Source organism: Ambystoma mexicanum, chromosome 9 (assembly GCF_040938575.1).
Source record: "Ambystoma mexicanum isolate Mex_15411 chromosome 9, UKY_AmexF1_1, whole genome shotgun sequence".
Taxonomy (NCBI): domain Eukaryota; kingdom Metazoa; phylum Chordata; class Amphibia; order Caudata; family Ambystomatidae; genus Ambystoma; species Ambystoma mexicanum.
The window spans coordinates 793,603,727-793,629,025 of NC_090931.1; the positions used below are offsets into that span (position 1 = coordinate 793,603,727).

The 25,299-nt window shown below is 47.9% G+C and overlaps 1 protein-coding gene across 3 annotated transcripts in view; it reads left to right on the forward strand.

Moving 5' to 3' along the window:
• VPS8 (VPS8 subunit of CORVET complex) overlaps nt 1-25,299 on the forward strand; it is a 2,529,257-nt gene that overhangs the window by 1,841,693 nt on the left and 662,265 nt on the right. For all 3 annotated transcript variants that reach the window (XM_069615741.1, XM_069615740.1, XM_069615739.1), the window contains exon 35: nt 2,513-2,660. In XM_069615741.1, the coding sequence (XP_069471842.1) occupies nt 2,513-2,660 (148 nt within the window). The remainder of the gene's footprint in view (nt 1-2,512; nt 2,661-25,299) is intronic.

Consider the following 25,299-nt stretch of genomic DNA (forward strand, 5'->3'; position numbering starts at 1 on the left):
TTTGAGGGTGTTATTCCTTAAAACAGCCTTCTTGGTGGCAATCAAGTCAGCTAGGAGAGTTAGTGAACTGCAGGCATTATGCTGCAAATCGCCATTTTTGTGCTTTTTCAGAGAAAACGTTTCTCTGGAAGTCAGGCCTGGCTTCCTTCCAAAAGTTGTTTCTGAATTCCATCTTTCACAATCTATTGATTTGCCTGGGTTTTACCCCCCTCCACACACCTTGAAAGAGGAGGAGCATTATCGGATCGGAGCGCATTCAACAAGTGCTGTTTCAGCGATTCTAAGTGATCCGGCCGCAGCTGATTTTGCCGCGGCCGTAAAGTTTGCATGAGAGAGGTGCTAACTACCAAAAGTTTGCACCTTTCTCATGCGATCACACTTACATACTACGGGGGCTGTAGGGGTTTCCCCCACAACCCCCGCTCACTATACTGTAAAGTATAGTGAGCGGGGTGTTTTGCGGGGGACACCCCTGCAGCCTGTTTTTTTTCTTCGTTTTTGTTATTGTTGCGGTGTACAGCGAGGGTGTCCCCCCCGCAACACCCCGCTCACTATGCCACACAGTATAGTGAGTGGGGTGTTGCGGGGGACACACCTGCAGCCCCTGCAGTCTTTTTTTTTTTTTTTTTAACTTACCTCCAATGCTATCTTTTGGTGTTCGAACCTTTGGTGGTAGCATTTTTCGGTCGTTTTGTACGGTCAGACCTTTTTTTCGGTCCGAGCGTACACATCCGTTTCAGCTTCCACACCCCTACAGAGGCGTGTTTCTTTTGGGGACATTTTCCATGCTGTCACATGGTCTTCCTTACATACGTTCACCAAACATTATGCTTTGGATGTTGCCCGCGGGGCAGACGCACGCTTTGGTAGGGCAGTTCTGCAGAACCTACTTGTTAAATACTTTGTGGTCTCCTCCTTTAGCCTAAGTGTTTGGGAAGTCTATCAAGATGAGGAATCTGCAGGAGAAAAGAAATCCATTTAAGGAGAACTTACTTACTGTAATGATCTTTCTATGGATTCTTCTCCCACAGATCCTCATCGCCCCTCTCAGCCGTCCACGCTCAGACAGTGTTGTGTCTCAACGCTTCTAAGTGAAAAAGAAGTTTGTGATGGCTCTGGAGTGTCCGTTTCCACTCATTATTCAAAAAAATAAATAAACAATTTGTAATCTCTAATTATATGGGATAACCCTGCGGGGTGTATCCTTTTGTTACATGTTTTACAGGCTAGTTAGCCTCCTCCCGTTGGTGTTTGTCTGCAGTGTTCGAGCGTGGGGGGAAAAAAGGGAGGAGCTGCAGAATGGTGCTTAGTGACATGTTATATCTACGACGCCTGATGTGACTTCTGGAGCGTACGATCGTGCACCGAGCAAGGGCAGATCGACCCCCTCTGTCGAAAGGTTTCTGAGCAGCAGAGCTGGATGATGGATATCTATCAAGATGAGGAATCTGCAGAAGAATCCATAGAAAGATCATTACAATAAGTAATTTCTGCTTCTGTGTTTTTCCCTCTGCCTCACCCTTTTAATATAGAGGAGTGTTTCCGTTGGCTGGACCCGGTGTGGGCCTTCAGCTGCTTTGTCTCTCAGATGAGGGATGTCGGGAAAGACAATCTGCTCTTTAAGTTATGCTGGTGCCTGGGCTGGCAGGGATGTGGTTTAACAGTCCTTGTTAAAGTGGATCTTCCTCTGCATCTAAGAATGATACAATTGGATAGGAAGGAGGTGCCAGGCTGTCTCGGGTCTCATTCACAACCAGAGGCCTGGCTGCCAACTCTGCCCAGTAGAAATGTGGGATCGCACTCTTCGATATATTTTAGACGGCTATGTGCACTGCCTGGATTTGCTGTTGGTGCAGAACGCTCGCTTTGGCACCTCCAAATTTGCATACTCCTCTGAGAGTCTATCAAAGATGAGTAATCTGTGGAAGGAAGGAATTCCTTAAAGAACAACTTACCTTTCTGTAATGTTCATTATGACTGATGTTCTTCTCACAGATTCCTCATCACCCAACCTGCCCCTATTGATAAATAACTTGTGCACCTCATACATTTTGTGGTCTGTCAGTTGCTGAGTGCTAGGGATAATGTGCTTATATAATGGCCTGATGTCATGTCTGGGGTGCTATGCACATCAGCGCTGACATAGAGCCCTGCTGCACCCCCTGTGGCAAAAATGTTTGAGGACAGCTAGCGCTGGAGATAGTATATCAAAGATGAGACATCTCTGAGAGGAACGTCCATCAGAAAGAACTTTACAGTGATAATTAATTTCTTCATCTCATGCCGGGAAGAGATCTTTGCTAGACAACCAATGAAAATCTGTGCTAGGTTTTGGTCAAAGAGTACAATACCTATGGTTAATAAAGGTTGAAACTTTCCATTTATATTTTCAATTTGTGAACACATTTATGTACTCTGTATAATTTGCACTTGTTTTAAGGCTTGCTCCACTAACCTAATGCTGCTACCATGATTTCTGACAATTTGAGATGTCTTCCTTTTGTAATTTCAGGGACGGTGTCCAAATGAGCCCAGATGTAATGCAGCAAAATCCTGGTTTAAGTGAGTCATATATTGATCTGTTGTGTCAGTACAGTCCTGGACAAGTGAATGAAACACTACGTATCTTGGAACACTACAGACTGGAGGAAACTATCCAGGTACCATATTGTCAAGATGCTTGGAGTGAATCAAATGTGATTGTTCTGTTACACTAATCTGCAGCAGCAAATGTCATTTTTAATCTTTCCCATCTCAGTCTAGCTCATGTTTTCCACAGAAAATGCCCCTGCCTACTGTAAATGGTTTCAGCCTTACTAATTTCAAACACCTCTTTTTCCCTCCTGGTAATTTGGCCTATCGCAGTGAGTCGAGTCAGTTTGTGCTCCCTTTGCTGGTGTCTTACAACGGCTAAATCTGTTACACTGACCACTCAGTGAGCTCAATAGAAACTGCACTCTATATGGTTTTAATTATTTTGAAAATGTGTGGTGTTCACATGTTTAATGCAACGTATACAAACATAAGTTAATCATTTTCAATTATTTTTCCAGAGGAATGCCTTAATCTTTTTTTTACAGTTGTAAGAAACACAAACTGAATCATGATTCGCAATAAATTGGCTAATACTATTCTGTTTATTGTGCATGATCCTTCAGTGTTCATGTAGTAGTATCAGTGTGGTACTGATACCATACATTCTGAATAATGCATGAGTCTCTTCAAATCACCCCGCTTTTGGCAAGTGCAATTCTTACGATTTCCAGAATTTAATTATTTTATAATTGGTGCCAAATAATGCTGTGTATTCTTTTGTATGTCCTTTGAAGTATCTTCCAGAATAATTATGCTAATACCATTAGGTCCTGTAAACTCTGCCCCAGTGTCTTGTCTTTGTGAAAAGAAAGAATCCAATGGTTTGCCTACCAGGTCCAGCGAGGCTTGTTGCGCAGTCATCCCATAGTGAATTGTAATCCTTACAACCTGCCTGCTGCCTGCTGGGAGTGCCATTGTTTGATGCTGAGTACGGATCAGCATGCTGCCTGTATTGCCTCAGAAAGGATCATAGCACAGAAGAGTGCTGATCCTGTCGTGTAATCAAACCTGTAGGCCTAGCCTTTGGTAGAGCCCATTCTTATTGATGACTTCCATTATTTGAGTCAAGAGAGGACTACCAAATCAAAAAGATTTATGGATATCTTTGCTGAGGAACGGGTAGAAGAAAAGGTTCCTTCACGTCTTAATTGCTTTTTCGGCAAGGGGAGATTGAGATATCTGAAGAGCTCTTAAACAAGCAATTTGAGGGTTTCTTCCAGCAGTTGCATGGGAACCACCAGTAAGCAAGTAGTCTGGCTATCCCGTAGACTCTTAAGATCATAATGTATCCCATTTCGGATGGCGGGCCCATTTTGACTCATTCAGATAGGTTATTGCAAGGCCAGTATATAGCCTGGAATTATTGCTGGTGTCGAAGGAAGTGCAAATGTACTCGACATTAGACATTCTGGAACCAAAGATACCCATTGTGCCTGTTGAGATGGATTTTCAGAATCAGCCCTGTGGACAGTTTCTGAGAGGCCACACTATTCTGATGAACATGGAAAGACATTAATGTCTAGCCAACCTCTATTATGGTAGTGTGACCAAACTTACACTTAAGAGTGGTAAAGGGTTTAGTTAAGCGCACACAGCCTACTCCTAACAGTACAAGTTAGATAGAACATATAAACATACAATTGTTTACTAAGGCCTAGGACAACTCTTCGCAATAAAAACACAGGTAAGTATTATGCTAAACATGCACTACTGTTATAGACACATTCACTTTTGGAGTGCTCTTGCTACAGAGCATCAGCACTTTACTTTTAAACACAGCTAGATCAGGATTGGAACTCTTTAATTGAGCAAAGTAAGTGAAAAAAGAACAAGGTAAGTAATCACCAATTTAGAGGAGCAATGTGTAAGTAGAAAAATGAGTTAAAACACAATACACAAACTGCACTTAAGCCCTTCCCTTGCTAAAAGAGATGGGACCAAGTGCGTTTAGAGTTGCAATTACCAGTAGAGCTCTTGCAGGATGACAGACACCTTTAAGGTAGTCTGAACAAGTGTTGAGAACGCCAACAGGCAGTTTGTAAGTGTTTTGAAGTTGATGAACAATAGAAGTAAAGTTCTTAGGAGCCCCTCTCGCAATCCAACCACTTCAAATGAAGCCCATGCGGGAATCCTTGCCCAGAATTCCACTGATCACAGTCCGGCAAGGCAGAGGTTTAGCAAGGACTTTACGCCTGTTAAACCCTATGGAGATAGGGGGGGGTAGGAACAGGTAGGTATTTGAAATGATAGGTTATTTATAACGCACTTAATACCCAGAGGTTTGTAAATGTGCTCCCGGGGATCGAACCTGTGTTGCTCCGTGTCATCTTGCTTCCAAGTCGAGCACGTTGCCTCTCAGCTATCCTCCTATTCACTCAGGGGCCGTCTTATAAGCTCTTGTAATTGCTGGTCCCTATTGCTATGTGTCTTGGTTCAGTTGGAGGGGTCCTCTGGGTTGCTGGTACAGAAGTCACTTTCGGATAGAGATTTAGGTCAAGCTAGTCTGTGGTTCTGCGCTCTGCCGAGATGGTTCCTGACATTGAACAGCTGGACCACCCTTGCACAATGATGAAAAGCCCACCACGTTGTCAACTCCCTCAGAGGACCCCCATGAGATGAGGCAGGTGGAGATCAGTGGTGGAAACAAAGAAGCTATTCCATGATACCCCACTTCATGCTGGAGAGCTGCAGGGGGAGGCCACTTGTTTCACAAATCGAGGCTCTGTGGATTCCCAAATCTGAACTCTGGACGGTGACCAATGCAGCGGAGAAGCCTTTAAGGAAGCTGGGAAGCCCACGGAACGGTTCCGGGACACCTCAGAAGGCTTCCAAGGGCAGGATTTTCAAGCAGTCTTCAAGATGGATTGTTCCCACTGGTCCAGAAGTCAAAGCAGTGATGAAGGCCTTCTAGAGATGAGCAGAGGATTAGGGCTTCACTGAGGCGATTAAAGAAGTTGATTCTGGGTGGCTGGTCAATGAGTTCTGTATCTTCAGTGGGATGTTCCTCTTCTAAGGGGTCTTGGCTGCAACTACAATCTAAAGAATGACTGCCGGAGCCCTCTTTTTATCCAGTCACCCCCAAGCCACCATTTACAAAGATCTGCAGCATTCAAACTGGCAGAGGCTGTCCAATCATGGCAAGCTTTCGGCCACCAGGTCTACCTAGCAGCAGACGCCATTTGGCCAGGGTTTGGACTGGGACCAGATGTTCCCATTCCCCTAATCCGGCCACAAACACATACTGCCTCTTTGCCCAGAAAAAGGGTTTGCCGTAAATGGCAAATCTGGCCTGAGCTAATGTGTGCATTGTAAAAGAAATGGTGAATTTCACAGAAGGAGACAGTCCCCCTGCACTGTTAGCCTTACGGACTGATCAGATCCCTGAAATCAGTTGAGGTTAGCAAGGCAAGTGAAGTAAAAAGGCTTCACTTTCTCCCAAAAGTCGGGAAGGCGTGACAGGGTCTGCCAAAACTAATCGTCTGGAGCTTTCCCTTGATGTTTCATGGGTGTTTTAACACCAACAGTTTGGCTGAGGGATTCACAAGTTGTTTAAGGGACAAACCGGGACCCGAGGTTTGTTGGCGCAGGGCTGTCTCTCTATTTCTCTCTTGACTCCCTTGGACTACCTCCCTAGCCCAGGCGTCCATAGCAGGAGTTAGTAATAACTCCAGGGTACCGAGAAGAATCTATGGCCCTTCTCATTAGTTCCTCCTTGATTTTATAGAAATGCACCCTTGCTAAGACATCTGGCGGAGAAAGTAGCGGTTTCCTCATTTGTGTATGGTGCACTCAGTCGAGCTCCATTGGAGCATCGTCTGGGATAGACAGCAGCGTTCCAAAGAGGTCCTGGAAAAAACTGTGAAGGTCAGACTCGGGGATTGAAGATGGTATGCCCCTCAGGCGGACGTTATTGCAACGGGATTGGTTATCGCATCCTCTTGCTTTATTACTAGCACCTCGCATCTGGCTTCAAGTGCTGCAATCTTATCAGCGCCTTCAACAATCTCATAACTCTGTTCGCATAGTGCTGATTCCACCTCGGCCATTCTGCCTTGGACCTCCTCTAGTCTCCTGTCAAGTCCTGTGATATCATTCAGGCGTTCTTCCGTGCCTTTTTGATATTCTCTGGTCATAGCTGCTAAGAGGTCTTGCAAGTCAGATTTGGAAACGGATTGCATTTGTTGCTCAGTGGGGTGTTGTGACTGCACCTACATGTATCTGAGCCTCCACTTGCTCTCCCTTCTTGGCTTTCTGCGCTGTGCTTGCCATCAGTAGAGTGGAGATGTCTGTGTGTTTGGAGTCCTTACCGGATTTAGTGATTTCGCTTTGTTTGGGGGAGCGTTATCCCCTGCAAAGTAGCAAGTTCAAGAGGTTATGGTTGACCCCCAGGATCCATCCCCCTCACCCCCACATGCTTATCTGATTGGGTTTGCAAGACCCTGATTGGCTGAGTTGTCCAAGGAGAGCGTCTCTGATGGTTCAACGTGACGGCGTGAGAGTGTGGGTATTTACTCCATCACTGTAGTGCTTTTATGAGGCTCCCGAATGTGAGGCTTGCCCACGTTGCCAACTGCTGTTGGGACCTTTGCGGTATGTCCGCTGTAAAGGCTCAGTGTGTGTGGGACCCGGCATAATCATCCAGAGCCGCCCGCTTAGGCTAGGAATCCTTAGTTGTGTTGGGGTACTACTGGATGAGCTACACGCTCATTTTGCATCTCATTTCCTGCTTCACCAGACGCCTCTTTGGAATCAGATGCTGGGACTCCCCAGCTAGGTAGATACTCCCGGTTGGAACTTCCCTCCCTCACTGGGTCGTGGAGATATCCTGTGCTGCTGCTGAGCTCTTCCTGCAAGGGTGAGCGCTAATGCATCCCCCCCCCCCGCCATGGGCAGCGCTGTGGGTGCAGGAGTGTTCCAGCACGGGAGCTCACCTGCAATGATGGAGCTCCAGACCAGGAGGAACGATCAGGGACGGAGGGGCCTGAAACTCCTGTGTGCCATGAGGGGAGACGTAGGATCGTTAGTGCCGGTGGTCCCAGGTGATTCTCAGCAGGGGAAATGTAGAGCCGCTATTGTCAGTGGTCCGAGGTGATCATCCAGAGGGTTCCTCCGCTCTCGGTTCTCGCAGCTCATTTCGGGGATGAGCTGTCATTTTGCTGCAGCCTGCTGTTGGTGCGGCTGTGGTCGCAGAGCTCAGGTTCCGCCGATTCCTGATGCGTTTGCTGGAGTCTCAGGGAGGTTTACCATTGTTTCGGGCACAGATGCCGCCTCATTTCACGTGGCTGCCAGGCTAGGTCAAGGAGCTATCAGGCAGCCATGCTTCATGCTCCAGCTCCTAGCCATGCCTACCCATTGTTTTCCCTTTCTAAAGAGACAACCGGACATACCCCCACCTCCCCCAGTCCAACCAGGATAGGAGCTCCAGGAGGAACTGAGAGCCCTGTTGTTGAAGGATGCCGTGGGAGATGTATCTCCCGAACAGAGAGGATCAGGCTAGTTTTCCTTGTATTTCAGAGGAGGTCTCTGCCCCATTCTGGACCTCAGGGCCCTAAACAAGTTACTGAGGAAAGACAAATTCAGAATGGTGACATTGAGAGAAAGTCTCCACTCTCTCGAATTTCAGGACTGGCTAGATAGACCTGCAGGACGCTTGTTTCCATGTGCCAATACACCAAAAGCACAAGAAGTTCCTAAGCTTCCTCATACGTGACAAGCACTATCAATCCAAGGTGTGCTGCCCTTTGGGTTGACCTCTGCTCCAGGGGTCTTCACCAAGTTCATGTCTGTAGTTGCGGCTCACCTCAAGAGATCTGCAGTCCATTTATTTCTGGCTGGGTGATAATGGGAAGTCAGCAGGGCAAGTTTTGTCACATCTGGAAGACACCTACCTTCTACTCCACAGGCTGGGCTTCTCCCTCAACTTGAAGAAGTCCCATTTGACACCAGTTCAGCGGCTCCAATTCATCGGAGCTGTCCGAGATATTTGGGTAGCGAAGGCTTTTCCTCCCAAAGAGAGAATCCGCAATCTAACCCAGATGGCACATTTGTTTCAGAACCACGCCACCCTATCAGCGGCTTCTTTCTTCCGCCTTTTGGGTCTCATTGCGTCCTGTATTTTTCGAGTGCCAAAAGCCAGGTTGTGCATGAGATCCCTTCCGTGGCTACTGAGGGACCAGTGGTCTCATTATCTGGGAGCACTCGCGGATAAACTCTGTGTCCAGCTGGGTAGTTCGCAAACTCAGCTGGTGGAACACACGCAGCAATTTCATGACAGGGGAACCATTCTGACTTCCTTGGCTGCAGGCCCGAGGGGTCACGGATGCGTCGCTGATGGGTTGGGGCGCTCACTGTGAGGAATTGCAGGTGAGCAGCCTCTGGTCTCGATCAGAGGCTAGGTAGCACATCAAGAAGCAGGAGTTGCAGGCCATCAGGTTAGCCCTGAGGCCCTTTGCCTTGTCTCTCAGAGGGATGCATGTCCTCGTCCTGACGGGCAACACAGTGGCCATGCACTACCTCAAAAAGCAGGGTGGTGTCCCGCCACCTCTGCACAGAGGCAATACAGCTGTTGTTCTGGTTACGGGAGAACCAAATCTCGGTTAATCTGGCAGGGTCAGGGAACATCTTGACAGATGCTCTGAGCAGGCAAAGCACAGTCTCGCACGAGTGGGAAGTGTGCCAGGAAGTCCTAGAGGAGGTTTTCGCTCTCTGGGGTACCCCAGCAGTGGATTGTCATAAATCACCAATGTATCAATTGAAAAGGATACAGTAACCAAAAAAGATACAATTGGTAGGGCTCTTCCGGATCCTTTTTCACACGACTTGATTGTAGTTAAGTCAAATTAGACCTTCCAAATGATACAACTCTCTGACTGATGAAACAGGCAGAGAGATGGATCACTGGAAAGGGTGTGGGTATTGTATCGGAAGTCAGCCTGGGATAGATAAAGTATCATAAGAAACTGTCCCAAACTCAACTCACTGTGATAGCACAGTATTAGCATAAATTCAAAACACTGACCTTATGGCAAAAACTGAAGTATTCATCGAAAGTCTCTTGAAGACAACCAGGAGTTGAACCAATGACAAAGGAGGGGGAGATTAGTAAGGGAGACTTATCCCGAATGGCACGAGGCTCACGCTAGATACCGGGTTGGTGCACCACAGGATAGCGTCCAAAGTACTGTGCACAATCACCTTCCAATAGTTCATGAAATACTTCCTTTCCCACGAAGAACAAAAATAGAAGTTCACCTGTTAACAAGCACAGGTACCAAAGGTTCAAAGAAGTTCAGAAAACCACGTGCAGGATTGCACGCGACAGCGTACACGCAGCCAGGACAGCCACGCTTGGAGACAGTGTTTGCGCGTGGAGATTTGGCACGCAAACAGGATACACGCAGCCCAGGGCAACCGCGCTTGAAGACAGCGTCCGCGTATGGAGATTTGGCACGCAAACAGAATACACGCAGCCCAGGACAGCCACGCTTGAAGACAGCATTTACGTGGAGATTTGGCACGCAAACAGGATACACGCAGCCCAGGACAGCCGCGCTTGAAGACAGCGTCCGCGTGTGGAGATTTGGCACGCGAACAGGATACACACAGCCCAGGACAGCCGCGCTTGCAGACAGCGTCCGCGTGGCGAGTTGGCACGCGAACAGGATACACGCAGCCCAGGACAGACGCGCTTGCAGACTGCGTCTGCGTGGAGATTTGGCACGCGAACAGGATACACGGCTCCAGAAATTAGTGTGTGGTGGAAAACACGCTACAAAAGGCCAAAGAACTTGCTGAAGGGAATGCGAGGACGCAGGTCCAGAGTTCAGCTACAAAACGCCAAAAAATGAATTAATCAGAAGCAGCGATCGACGTTTCCACGCTGCTTATGTACGTACTGCCGTGACACACGTGACGGAACTAAGTCACGTGAATTTAACGACGTGAAAAATGCAGACGTCGTTTTCCTGGCAATGCATCGAGCAACCTCCATTTTGAATAGAACGGTCTAGCGGTTCTATGGGCGTAACTCATTCTGTATGGAGAGGTTGTTCCCGGTCCAGAGATATGTCCAGCAGGCATGGCATGGATCTGTTTGTCACAGAGTCCAACAGGAAGTGCAAACAGTTTTGCTTGAGGGAATTCCCAGCGAACGGCGCACTGTGGACGCGTTTCGGGTGGATTGGACCTTCCCTCTCCACTACGCCTTCCCCCCCAATTTCTGTCATCCCTTGAGTTCTCAGGAGGTTGGAGAGATTTGAGTGACCATGATCTTGATCACCCCGGATTGGGCGAGGAGAACGTGGTACCCGGATCTCCTGGATCTAATCATCTGTCCACCTCACTGGTTGCCTCGGCATCCGGATCTCCTAATCCTGTAAGAAGGGGGGGTTGAATGTTCCACCCGACCCCGGATTTCCTCAACCTACATGCGTGGCTCTTCAGAAGATGAGGTATGATGACTGGGACTCTCAGAGGAGGTACTTAAGGTGTTTCTGGCTGCATGCAGACCTTCTACAAGATCTCTGTATGCGTGCAGGTGGACAAGATTTGAGGAGTGGTGCAGGGAACGCGAGATTGATCCTATCTCTTGCCCCACCACCACAGTGATGTAGTTCCTTCTGTAACTGGCCTCTTCAGGCCTTCAGGTTAGCACAGTCAAAGGGTATTCGGCGGCCCTGTCTGTGTTCAAGAGGTCCCCAGAACAAGGTTCCCTCTTTACTATTCCGGACATGGCCCAATTCATGAAGGGCCTTCTCAATAAGTTTCCGTCAACCCCCCTTGTTGTCCCAGATTTATATTAATACTTGATGGCGGCTCCGTTTTATCCTATGCACTCATGTTGTTTATGGCTGTTATCACTTAAGATAGCCTTTTTGGTGGCAATCACATTTGCGAGGAGGGTTATTGAGCTGCAAGCTTTGTGCTACAAACCTCCTTTTCTAAAGTTCCTTCATGAGAAAGTCTCTCTCAAAGTCAGGTCCGCGTACCTTCGTAAGGTCGTTTCTGAGTTTCACATGTCCCAGTCTATCGATCTGACTGTCTTTTACCCTCCTCCACATCCCTTGAAAGAGGAAGAGCGGTTCCACCACCTTGACCCGAAGATAGCGTTGTTTCTATGTTGCTCGCCCATCCGAGTTTCGGAGGTCAGACCAGTTGTTCGTGACCATAACACATTAAACAATGTCATGTTGGAAGCTTCCAGTGGGGGTATCAGGGCTCACTCAACCAGAAAGGTTTCAGCCTCTACAGCCCTCCAAAGAGGGGTTCCTGTTAGGGACATATGTCGGACAGCCACATGGTCAACCTTACATACATTCACCAAGCACAATGCCTTGGATTTTGCACAGGGAGCTGATGCACGGTTTGGTAGGGCGATTCTACAGAATCTACTGGTTTAAATCTTTCTGTACTCCTCCGTTATTCTAACTGCTTGGGGAGTCTATCAAGATGAGGAATCTGCGGGAGAAAAGCAATCCATTGAAGGAACAATTACTCACAGTAATGATCTTTCTATAGATTCTTCTCCCGCAGATTCCTCATTGACCGTCGCACCCATCCCTGCTCAGAAGGTTCTGTGGCTTGTCGCTTCTGCCAAAACGAGAAGGCATCTGGTGATGGCTCTTAGATGACCGCTTTTGTCTCATTCATTTAAAAAAAAAAAAGAAAAAAGAAAAGAAATGTCAATCATTGTTGGGTGGGCCTCACCCTGTTGGGATGTATCCTTGTTACGTTTTTTACCGGCTGATTAGCCTCCTCCTGTCGTTTTTCCTTCTGCAGCGTTCAAGCACAGGGGGTGGGGAGGGAGGAACTGAAACATGGGGCGTAGTGATGTTCTATCTAAAAGACGCCTGATGTCCCTTTCGGAGCCGATGTTCGAGAGGCGTACAAGACGGATCGACGACCCAGTTGATGCAAATGGTAGAGTAGTTATTGTCGAGAGTTATTGATTGTGGCAGAGTCCTGTGTCTAGTTGCCAGAGATGGGGATAAGAATTTATTTGGGTGTCATCAGCGAAGTTTGTGTAGGTGATGCCCATGGAGTCTTGAACATCAAAGAGAGGCTTTGTATACGTGTTGTAGAGCATAGGTAAGAGGCTGGATCATTGGGGAACCCCAAGTGTTGCAGAGGTGGTATCTGCTGCCAAATTGACAATGAAGACTCTAGTAGTACGATCAGATAGGAAGGAATGAATCCAGAGTGTGGCTTCTGGTGCGAAGTGGAAGTTGTGGGTGAGGGTTTGGCAAAGTTTATCATGGTTGGCTAAGTCGAATGCAGCCGATAGGTCACGAAGTAAGGTTTCCTGCATCACGGATGGTGTCCATCTGGTTTTTGAAGTCCAGTAAGACCGTTTCCGTTCTACGTTTTGGTCGAAAGTCTGATTGTCTTGAGCCAATGAGTGTCTTGTGCCAAGGAGTTGATAATTCTCAAGGAATGGTTGGGTTTGAGAATATGCTACCCAATCTATTATCTTCAATAGAAAGGGGACAGTAGTAATGGGATGATTGTTGGTGGGAATGGTGGGGTCAAGGGTGGTTTTTTTAATGAATGGTGTGATCCATGCTCATTTGATATTGGTACGTACTGAGTTGGTGGTGAAAGAAGCATTGATGAAGTCAATGATGATAGGGGCTAGAGTAGGGGCACTAGGCGGGGTATGATTGTGGACATCCTCTGTTTCGTCGCCAATTTAGATTTTGCACGTCTTGCCCTTTCCTCCTTGCAGGGGGCAGGGGGTGACCTCTCGCTGGGACTGAAAGATATCTTAAACTTCTCCAGCATGGGGTCTGGCATGGATTCACATGCTCATGAATATTCCCCCTCATCAGGCTGGGAATCCTCTGTAAAAGAAAAAACAGTTTCACATTCAATTGAATACTGTATTTCTCCTCTAAATCAATCGCTGTCCTCTGAGTCCAACTGCCCCCTTCAAATGACAGTCCTCTCCCTAAGCTCCACCCCTGGTGGCCATCTTCAGATTTGTACGGCATGCTTCATTGTTGGGAGTTCTTAGTGCTCTGTGAGCTTTTTTCTTAATATTTAGAGTTTTTGATAAAATGTGAGTTTTTACCTATTTTTGAAGTTATCGCTCGACCGGAGGTCGTCTACCGGCAGCAGGGATCCTCTGTCAGTGAAGATCATACTTCATGGAGAATAATTCATCGGCTCGGAGAAAGGCCAGGCTTGGGCCTACTTTGCGCCATGACCGAAGAGAGCAGATGCCTCTTCAAATTTTGCGTGAAATGTGGACGGAGGAACGACGGCACAAATGTCTTTACTGACTGCATCCGGATCATGATGAGGAGGGATGCAAGATCTGCCATGGTTTTTCAAAGAAGACCAAGAAGAACCGCTACAGCAGGCTGGTGGCGTGGCTGATATCGGGTACAGCGAGGCCACGGGGGCACGTGGATGGCAGTCGCCTGCACAAGCTCCTCCCTCTTCCAGAATCCGCAAGAGCGAGTGTGGCCCCACTCAGGACACCCACCACCACCCCCCCCCTCCCCGGTACCGAACCACGCTGACTGGTACAGACAGACCCCACTGGAGCATATCATACTCTAAGAATGGACTAAATTGGCCACACAGAATTGGAGATACACTCCCGAACACTGCTTGTACAGAAAACACAGAAGGCTAGAGACATTATAGTGACCGCCAGGGAATCCTTGTTCCCATAAGTGGTTACATCAGTTAGGGAACATAGTCAGCGTGAGGAAGAGAAATTTCACTTTCTCCCCATCGGCGAGGAAGAGATGGGCAAAGTACTCATCACAATGAAACCTACCTCCTGTGTTGAGAATATCATACCACTAAGAATAATATTAGAGAACAAGGAAGTCTTTACACCTATCCTAACAAAGATTGCTAATGCCTCCTTTAGAGAAGGCATGGTGCCTAAAAGCATCAAAGCTGTTAAGATTACTCCACTTATAAAAAAAGCCTGGTTTAGACCCCAAAGACACAGGGAATTTACGTCCTATAACAAACTGTAATTTCATCCTGAAGGTTCTAGATAAAATAGTGACAGGACAATTACAGAAATTCATGGAAAGGAATCACATCCTGCATGATCCACAATCCGGGTTTCGTACTGTACACAGTACCGAGACGGCGATCCTGGATCTTCAGACCCATATGTTAGGTTTAATGGATAAAGGTAAGATAGGGATGCTTATGTTGCTTGACCTGAGTGTGGCTTTTGGAAAAAGTAGCCAATTGGTCCACGGAAGCAGCCACTTGGCTGGCTTCCTTTTTGGTGGATAGGGAAGCGAAAATGCATTGGGGGAGTAATTTCTCCTTGGCAGCCCTTATTAAGTATGGAGTCCCACAAGAGGCGAGTCTATCTCCCCTCCTATGTAATCTATTCATGAGATGTCTATGTGAGGGACTGGAAGGAGTTGCTGTATTTTTTACACATTACGCCGACGATACCCAGTTAGTGGTAGAGTTGGAGGGTGACTATATAAAGGATAGCACAAAAATCTTGTCTCTGGAAAACATCATCGAGAAATGGATGATGAGCAACTGGATGTGTCTTAATAGTAAGAAGACTGAGCTAATGATTTTTGGCTCAGAACAAGCCAGAGCGAAACTGGGTCAAGAGTATAAATCCTTTCTCATCAAAGAAACCCATATTCAGGTGGCGGGGCAAGTAAAAACCCTAGGGCTGGTCATGGAGGCATCACCGGCTCTGAGGCTCAGGTGCAATACTTGCACAAATGTAGTTCTTACTAATTCCTACGTCCCGTCCCCTTTCTTCCATACTTATGGGACATTCCTCCATCCAGTGGGACGGGACCGGAGAACTTTGTAAAAGCATCAAAAATGTTGCACATTTTTTAAGTACTTCCTCTCTTTCTACGCGGGGTACTGCACACGGCCGTAACCCTGCCCATCTTAGCTCCGCATCGCCCATCAGTCCTTTTCTCCGCTCGTTCGGGACTGGACGCACATGCATCTGTGGAAGAATTTCATCCTTTTTTCCTCCTCTCTGGCTCTCACTAGCGATCGCGTAGTAGTCTCTCTATGTCGTTTAAGCTAGACTTTACAAATTGTACCTCGTGTCAGCGGCGCTTCGCAAGGGCAGATCCCCATCCTCTTTTTTTAGAGTGCTTGGGTCCCGATCACCGTTGGGACTCCTGTTTCTATTGCGATTCCCTTTCGGTCCGGGCCCTTCAACGTCGGTTAGAGCGGTGGGAGAAGGTGTTTCGGCGCACTCCTACGCATTTTCAATCCTCATCGACGAAAAGAAGAATCGCCTGGTAAGTACTTTACTTTTTAGAGCACCCCGGCCGGGAGACTCCTTCGCAGGGTCTTCCCGGTCCGAGAGGAGCGTCGACCGCTCTGTCACAGGGGCTTGCCCTGAGGTGCCTTCTGGGCCTACAAAGTGTATCAGAGTTTTCTTTGAGGGTCTCCATAAGGGGCCTATGGACACCGGAGTACAATCCAAGGCCCCTCCTGTGGGGGCTGCTTGTAGACCTAGTTCTACTGAGTCGTGGGGTACCGGAGCTCGCTCCGAGGCCTCCTTATCGGGATCCCTCAAAAGTACTAGGGTGCGCCCGAGGCCTTGGCTGGGCTTGGTAAGAACGAACGTATGTTCGAGGCCCGCTGTGAGAAGGCTTCTACCGGACTCTGGTCCGAGGTCCCTCATACAGAGGCTAAGGCGACCAACAGTTCTGAGAGGCCTGAGAAGGCCTTATCGGTGAAGGGTTTTTCTCACCGTTCCCGCTCTTGTGGCGACGCCAGAACTGTTGAGGGGACAAGGAGTGAGTTTTTGAACCGAAGTTCCTCCTTTACCGGCAGTGCCGAGGTCCTTCCTGTGAAGGCTAATTTGGCTATTGGTATGTCGCAGAAACATTCCAGGCCGCATAGTACAGGCTCGGACGAGGTTCCTTGTGTAAAGGCTAAAATGAAGACCCCTGATCCACCGGTGGGGACCCCTGCCTCACTTCCACATGTAACGCAGTTCCCCTCAGGTGACGGCAAAATGGTGGCCTTTCCCCCCACGACCACGGTGGCCATTTTGGGCGCTTCCCATACAACTAAGCCATCGGCCTCAGGTGTAAGGATTGGCTCTGTGGGTGAACATAAGGTTCCTTGTGCGCATCCGTTTCATCCAGTTTACAACTGGAACGCTCGGATGCTCCTTCTGCACAACATCTCGCTGCCTGTGGGTTCAGCACACTTGATTTATGTGGACACCTCTGGGGATGGGCCTGTTTGGCAACCCTATCCTCTGCGTCCCTGGAATGATCCTTCTCATGAGAGGCCTCCTCTGGCAGCTTCAAAGCCTTCTCCGGAGGTTGCCTTTTTCGGCAGGTTTCAGACACTCATGCGTAACGACCCTATGAGGGAGTATTTCAAGGGTCTTTTTAGGGAGATATGCCCGCCTGCGCCTCCGGCTCCACCCGCACCTCCAGTGGTTCCGCCGGCGCACCTTTGCCTACGGTGCCTCCCCCTGCCCTTCCGCCCATGCCTCCGTTCTCTCCGGTGGACAAGGCGGTGCCCGACGTAGTTCAGCAAGACCCTGACCTGTTGGATGATGCGCAGGGAGATCAGGACAGCGAAGACCAGCCCTGCTCTATTCGAGCTTTCCACGACCCGGTGCTGGACATGATGTGTCTATTGGATGTTCCAGTGCCCGAAGCACCCGCTCCGCAGAAGGGTGTGCTTTCGGGGGCATTCACCTTCTCTCCTTTGGAGCGTACCGTCCTATTCTTGCAGAAGGACGTTTTGGCCGAGGTCCGTAGAGTCTGGGAGGAGCCACACTCTGGACTTTTCCACAATAATAAAATTGCCGCGCGCTACAGGCTGCATTCTTAGGAAGAGGTGGCCCTAGCATCTTGTCTGCCCCCCTCCTCCACGGTGGTGGCTGCGGCCACTTTACAGTCCAGGCCTGCAGCGTCCTCTTCTACGACGGCTAGTCAGGTCCTGGGGAAAGAGGACAAGCTCCTCGACTCCCTTGGGAGGAAGATTTTTGCTAACTCGGCCCTGCAGCTCCGGTAGGCCAATGCAGAACTGTTGTTAGCGAGAAGCTGGAGGACTTTAAGGCGGTATTGTCCGATGCCAGGGTCTTGGGCCTGGATCTACGGGAGGCCGGGGGCACATCACGTTGACACTTCGGCTCGGGGCCTTATGCTGGGAGTTGATACCTCTCGACAGGCTTGGTTGTACGCCGCCAAGTTCTCAAAGGAGGTGCAGGACAAGGTGTTGGACCTGCCGTTTGACGGTAAGGAGCTTTTCCATTCCTCAACGGATGTGGAGCTGACCAAAACGAAGGACAGCACGCAGATAGTTAAGTCCTTGTCCGTCCTGGTTAAAATTCCTTTTAGAACCCAGAGACCATTGTCGCAAAGCCGGCCCTCTTCTGGTTTCGGGGGGGTTTCTAGATCAGAAATCCCACAGAGTGGATACCCCTTCGGGTAATTCCCACCGGAAGCAGCAACAGACTCGGTTTTTCTCCCGCTCCTCAGCCTCCTCCTCAGGTTCAGGTGGTAACACAACCGAAAAACCTGCCAAATGAGGGTTCTCTGTGCTCGCACGAGACCCCGGTGGGAGGGCGCATTGCGTCTCATTGGGAGGCGTGGCAGACCATCACCGAGGACCGGTGGGTCTTGTCAGTCGCTCGGGTGGGCTTCCGCTTATCCCTACCCCACCCATCAACCCTCCTTTCCAGCAATCGGGGTCGCCATCCCTCAAAGCCGAGGTTCAGAAGTTGCTGGACCTCAGAGCAGTGGAACCCGTTCCCCTAGGGGAGCGAGGGGAGGGCTTCTACTCCCGACTTTTTACGGTGCCCAAACCCAACCAGGCTGGCCTGCGCACCATCCTAGACCTTTCCCAGTTCAATCTTTTCCTACCCCAAGAGAAATTCAAGATGATCACACCTGGCCAGATAAGGTCCTCTTTGCAGAGGGGCGATTGGCTCAGCGTGGTGGACCTTCAGGATGCGTACATGCATATACTGATCTGGAATCCACACAGGAGATATCTCAGTTTCTCTGTGGGAGAGGAGCACTTCCAGTTCCGAGTGCTTCCTTTTGACCTCAGCTTGGTGCATCGTGTCTTTACGAAGATGATGTCGGTGATAGCGGCCTATCTTCCTCTGCAGGGTATCCATGTGTATCCGTATTTGGACGATTGGCTCTTACGCAGCCCTTGCCCGTTGATAGCCGCGGGCAATCTTCGACGGACTACTCCCTTCTGGGGTGGGGTGCGACGTTTGATCTTCTTCAGGTCTCGGACTTTTGGTCGCCTCAGACAAGTTCCTTTTACATAAATCATCTGGAACTTCTGGCGATTTTCCTAGCGCTCAAGGCGTTCAGACCGGTCATTGCCAACAAGGTGGTCCGTATCCATACGGACAACGTGGTGTGTTAGGCAGAATCCTCTGCAGTGCCCTTAGGGACCACTACACACAATTAAGACTACAAGTGTTAATACAAGTTCACCTTTGGTACAAGCCTGTACTACTATGTTAAAGTGTTAGCAGTAGCGGAGCAGCCAGGCTTATCTCAAGAGTAGATGAGCAGTAGCAGAGATTACACAAAGGGACAACAATTACTGTGACTCAAGCAAACACTGACTCAAGGTTTCAGGTAAAAAATAGAAGTACATTTATTTTTAAACCATCTGTTATAAAACACTTCACTTCTATAAATTCGAAACCACACGTAAAATACACTACACATAACCAATTCCACTTGTGCCAGTAAATTTAAGGTAAGTACATTAGGATTTGACAGACCAGTGTTGCGATACTAACGTGAACCCGTTGATAGAAATGCTCACGAAGTTAAAACACACTTTGTACTTAAGAATTTCAAACAAGGGTAAAGTGAATAAAAATCTAAGGCAATACTTTTTCAAGGCAAGGAGACTCGAGGACTTGTTCAAAGATGCAGATTAAAGTCAATGGGCCTGCGCCAGTGTCAATGGAGCAGATGCTCAGTTGCTGAGGATGACACGTTGAACAGTTCGAGATTCGAGATGCCAAGAGTTCGTAAGATTGTCAAATGGAAGGAAACGTTATAAGAAGGAGGGAAGAAAGAATAAATCTTCGTGGAGGAAAAGGGTTCACCCCGATTCCGGCTGGTCAGACGGAGAGAAAGAAGGTTGCACAGTACCTTATTCCGTTGGAGAAAGCTGGTGCCACGGCAGTTGTTTCTGATAGTTCCTACAGACTCACAGTTCCTGCGGCTTCAGTCATGGGGACAAGAAGGACGACGTCTGGAGCGATCTGCACTACCCAGGGAATAGGCCAGCAGCAGTGAAAAAGAGCAACGATGAATAAAAGGTGCGCTCCTTTAAATCAGGAAGGGCTCTTCTGATGGCTATCTGGACCACCACAGCACAGCAGTGATTTCGACCCAGGAGAGGATTCTCTGACTGAAGAAAAGACGAGCTGGTTGATCACACCAGGCTCAAGGGAAGAAGACTCCGGACTGGATCTTCTCTTGTCGTTGAAGGGTAGATAGCTCAGGACTGCAGCAAAGATTCACCGGGACTCAGGGTTGCAGCAGCTGTCCTCTTCTCTTCGGTTCCTTGCAGTTCCAGTGGCGACTCTGACTTCTAGCCCAAGAGTCCTGCCTTTTATGCCAAAATCCCCCATTCACACAGCCTGGCTGTCAATCACTCAGCAGGGGGATTGTCCAGCCCGGACAACCACCTCAGCCAATCAACACAAAGTGCGACTTGGGTCTCCAAGGAGACTCTGTGCAGGTGGTGACTACATCCCTCCCTCACATTCAGCCCACCTAGACACCCAGACGCCAGAGGAGAGCTTCTGGTCAGAAGCCCGCCAAAGGTCAGCGAACAAAGGAGGCAAACCTGGTTTGCCGCGCAAAGAAAGACCCAAGAAGAAAGAAGGATGTTAACAAAAATAAATGGCGATTAAACCCAACCGGAGCCGAAATAAAAAGTATTTGGGCTAGCGGGTTTAAAGTTTGAGGCTACTAAAATAGCCTAAAACAATACCACATTATGTAATATAATTGCGGTAGGAAAATTAGGGTAGATACCACTACCACCAGCCAAGTCTTAATGTTAAGGGAGCGAACAATGCTCCAGGAGGTACAGATAAAAAGGGCTAAGAATTAACACTTTCCTATACTCCATGCAAGATGGGGTGTACTGGATCTGCGGTTAAATGACTATGTAAAGATAATGGCAACTTTACCCTTTTCTGGGGGACAGTAGTCGGCCCCAGAAATGGAGTCGGTGGGAAGTTTAAAAGACAACCCTGTGTCACTGCACTGAAGGTGCTGTGCAACACACAAAAAGAGTGGGGCTACTGAAGTGGTGTACTCCAGAGTCCACACTCACAAACGGATGAAATGCACATGGCAAAACACAGGTAAGAGTGGGGGAAAAGCTCACACTCTTACCAAGTAGGAAAAATAAACTCCAGAAATCCAGCAAAGCTGCTGGGGGACTCACTAGGTAAGGGAAATTAGCCATAGAATGAGAATTCTCCCTAACACTCCACACCCCCCCCCACACCCAGACTAAGGGACAGGAGGATTTAATCCACTCCTGGATGGATCTCATACCTCTAGTCGGTTACAAACATCCTAGAGAGACCATCAGCATTTTGGTGGTGACTTCCTGCTCTGTGCTCAATGGAAAAATCAAACCCTTGCAGGCAGATTGACCATCTGAGTAACTTGGGGTTTTCCCCTTTCGTTTGCATCAGCCATCTCAAGGGTTGGTGGTCAATCTGAATAAAGAAGGTAGAACCATACAAGTATGGCCTAAACCTCTTCAGTGACCACACAATAGCAAAGCATTCATGTTATATTGTTGCCCACCATGTCTCAGGATCCTTTAACTTCCTGCTGATGAAACAAACAGGGTGTTCCCTACCTTTCTCATCCAGTTGACTGAGGACTGCACCGATACCTACATTTGAAGCATCAGTTTGTACAATGAAGGGTTGGTGATAGTCAGGAGCTCTTAGGACTGGAGCTTGACAAAGGGCGTTCTTTAGACCTTCAAAGGCTTGATTGCACTCCTCATTCCACCTGACCTTTTTAGGGAATTTGGGAGAGGACATGACATTCAAGGGAGAAGCAATGGTCCCATAGTTCTCAATGAAGTTTCTGTAATACCCATTGACACCTAGGAAGGCTCTCACTTGGGTTTGAGTAGTAGGGGTGGCCCAGTTTTGTACAGCTTGTACTTTGCTAGGCAATGGCCTTAATTCACCTCCTCCTACCTCATGTCCAAGGTAGACCACTGTACGCTGACCAATTTGACATTTACTTGCCTTTATGGTCAGATGGGCCTGTTCCAGAGCCTGCAATACATATCCTAGGTGATCAATATGCTCTTTCCATGTAGGGCTGAACACTGCAATGTCATCCAAGTATGCCATGCAGAAGTCCTCCATCCCATTCAGAACTTGATTGACCATCCTCTGAAATGGCAGGTGCATTCTTTAATCCAAAAGGCGTTACTTTGAATTGGTAGAGGCCAGCTGGGGTGGAGAATTCAGTTTTCTCCTTGGCATGGTCTGTCAGGAATATTTGCCAATAGCCTGACGCTAGGTCAGATGTGCTGAGGTACTTGGCTGCACCAAGTTTGTCCACCACCTCATCTGTCCTAGGCAAAGGATGGGCATCAGTCTTGGTGACTGCATTCAGAGCTCTATAGTCCATGTAGAATCTTAACTTCTTAGATCCTGCCTTTGGTACAAGCACAACTGGGCTATACTATGGGCTAGTAGAGGGCTCTATAACCCCGAGATCAAGCATCTTGTTGACCTCATTCCTTATATGGGTTCCTACCTTGTCTGACATTCTGTAACCCTTGCTTTTGACAGGCAAGCAGTCACCAGTGAGAATATCATGCTGGCCCCATGGGGGGGACAAGCCTGGTGAAAGTGAGAACAGGGAGGCAAACTGATTTAACAGTAACTTGCATTCATCCTGTTGGTCAGATGTGAGACTGGAAGAGAGATTGACTCCTTCCACTTGTTCATCTAAAGGTAAGCCTCTGAGGAGGTCAGGCAGAGGTTCACTCTCCTCCTCCTCCTCTGAGCTGAAGCTAAGAGCAACGCTCCTATGTCAGGTCTAGAGACATACGCCTTTAAACAGTTGGTGTGAAAGACTCTAGGAGCCTCCTTTGGATTTCCGAAGTCCACCAGATAGTTTACCTCTCCAAGTTTACCCACAACTTTGAAGGGTCCTATCCATTTGTCCTGCAAGGCCCACTGCCTCGTGGGGACCATAACAAGAACAAGCTGGTCTTGAGTAAACTCAACCTTGTTAGCCTTCTGGTCATGCCAATGCTTGACCAGAGCCTGACCAGCCTTCACGTTATCACTTGCCTCTGCCATCATTTGTGACATTCTCCTCCGGAGACCTATCACATAGTCAGTCACTCTGACTTGCTTGGGGGAAGGAGCAATCTCTAACCCATCCTTAATATGGGCCTCTGACTGGATGGCCATAGAGAAGTTTGAAGGGACTGTAACCAACTCCCTCCTAAGGGACTTCTCTATATGCAAAGAGAAGGCATGGCAGTAGAAGGTCCCACTTTCTTTTAAGGGGTTCTTCTAAAGCACCTATCATGCTCTCCATAGTTCCGTTAAACCTCTCTTCCAGCCTATTGGTTTGGGGGTGGTAGGCAGTAGAGAACTTGTAGGTGACTCCACAGCTTTTCCACATGGCTTGCATGTAGTGGGACATAAAATTTGATCCCCTGTCAGATATCACCTCCTTAGGAAAACCTACTCTGGTAAAAATACCAAGTAGGGCCTTAGCCACAGCCGGAGCCGTAACAGTCCTCATAGGTGGTATTATTTTTTTTTTATTTAAAATGTTTGCAAATTTTTTTACAAAAAGGTTCTTACATCCTTCATGAAAATGTCCACGAATTTTCACTCCCGAGAAGTCCCAGCGGTGGGAATAAGAAGAGAGAGAGAAGAGAGGGTAGAGTAGAGAAAGACAGAAAGCAGATATGCTGGGGACCACGTCTATGATTTTGTTAAGTCAATGTTCTGCAAGAATTGGGTCACCACGATGGTCTTGTGCCTTCTCTCTCCCTCCATTAAACGATTCCACCAAAATTCTTCGTCATATTCATAAATGCCCTCAAATAGGTGTAACATGTGGGTTGATCTCTCTTTTTCCAATCCTATGCAGTCCAGAAGCAGATGTCTGATGGTTTCCTTTACTTCTCTCTTATCGCAGAACCGGCACAGGCTAGAGGTAGAGATTCCTCTAATAGCTCTAACTTCATTTGTAGGAATGATATTTAGCCTTGCTCTCATAAACGTTTGACGTGATTGACAGTTTGGGAATGTTCTCAAGTATGGTCTTGTATCATTCAATTTCCTGCTGAGCAAAAAAGGTGTGAGACTGATTTGTATGCCAGGGCTAACTCCTGAGTTTTTATCCAGTCCCATGTTTCCAGTTTCATTGCCACTTTTGTCGGGTTGTTTACCAATTCATCTTCTGTAGATACTATGTCTTTCAAGATATCCTTTGCTCTCTGGGCCCATGGTTTCAGTAGACTTGAATTCGGGTCATACAGCTCGTTGTGAATAATGTCTACAAAGTTTCGGACGTGGAGAGATGATCAATTTTCTGAAAAGACTCAAATAGTTTGTCGCGGATGGCACATAATGATGAAATACAAAGTTCCCTTCGTATCAGAACCATTGGCGTTGATGGCGGCAGGTTCAGCAAACTCCTCCAAAAGTGGCTTTCAAACTTCTGCAAAGGTTATCCGGGAGGGTCAGAAAAGCCTCAGTTCCATATAGAATCGCGGGCACAACTTTTGTTCTGTAGAACACAATGACTGGTTGTAGTGAGAATCTACAGAATTTTCTTTCAATTTTTTTCACCTGAGCTGTTAAACGTTTCGTCTTCTCCCACAGTTTTGATTGCATGTTCTTGTCGGTTGCGTTGTTACTTAAAGAGACACCCAGGTATTTGAATTCTTCCACCATTTGGATTCTTACACCCTCCAAGCGCCATGCGAAATTGGCCTTTGTTTTTGATGATTTTTGGAAAGTCAATATTTGTGTTTTGGAGGTGTTAATTTCCAAGTTGTTTGTTCTTATGTACTCACTCAGGGAGTCCAGCTGTCTTTGAAGACCTATAGGAGTTTGGTGAAGGACGATTAAATCGTCTGAGTGTAACAGACGTGAGAGGGACGAACCGCCCAGTTTTGGTAGAAACGATCTGACCTGAGACTCTGAGTCTTTGAGATCCCACAGAAATGCACAAAACAGAGTTGGGGCCAGGGGGCAGCCCTGCTTCACTCCTCTTGACGTAGGAATCGGTTTGGAAATAGTTCCTTATTGGTTTAATCTTACCGATATTGATGTTTCCATGTGAAGCTCTTGCACTTGTTCCAAAATAGAGACTGGGCTTTTGTTTCTTTCTAGCTTTTCCCAAATAAGCTCCCTGTTGACCTGGTCAAAGGCCTGAACCAGGTCCACAAAGGCCACATACATTGATGACCCTCCAGCCTTTGTTTTCTCCTTTAGGGTGTTGAATAGGAGAATATTTATTACCGTTCCAAGGTTTTTTGCGAAGCCCGCTTGGAAGGGATCAGAGACATTGGCTTCCTTGGCCCAAGATTGGAAAGCATCGAGTAACGTAGACCCATAAAGCTTGCCTATTACATCGAGCAAAGCTATCGGCCTGTAGTTCTTTGGATTGTCTCTAGGGCCCGCCTTGTAAATTGGAACTATGG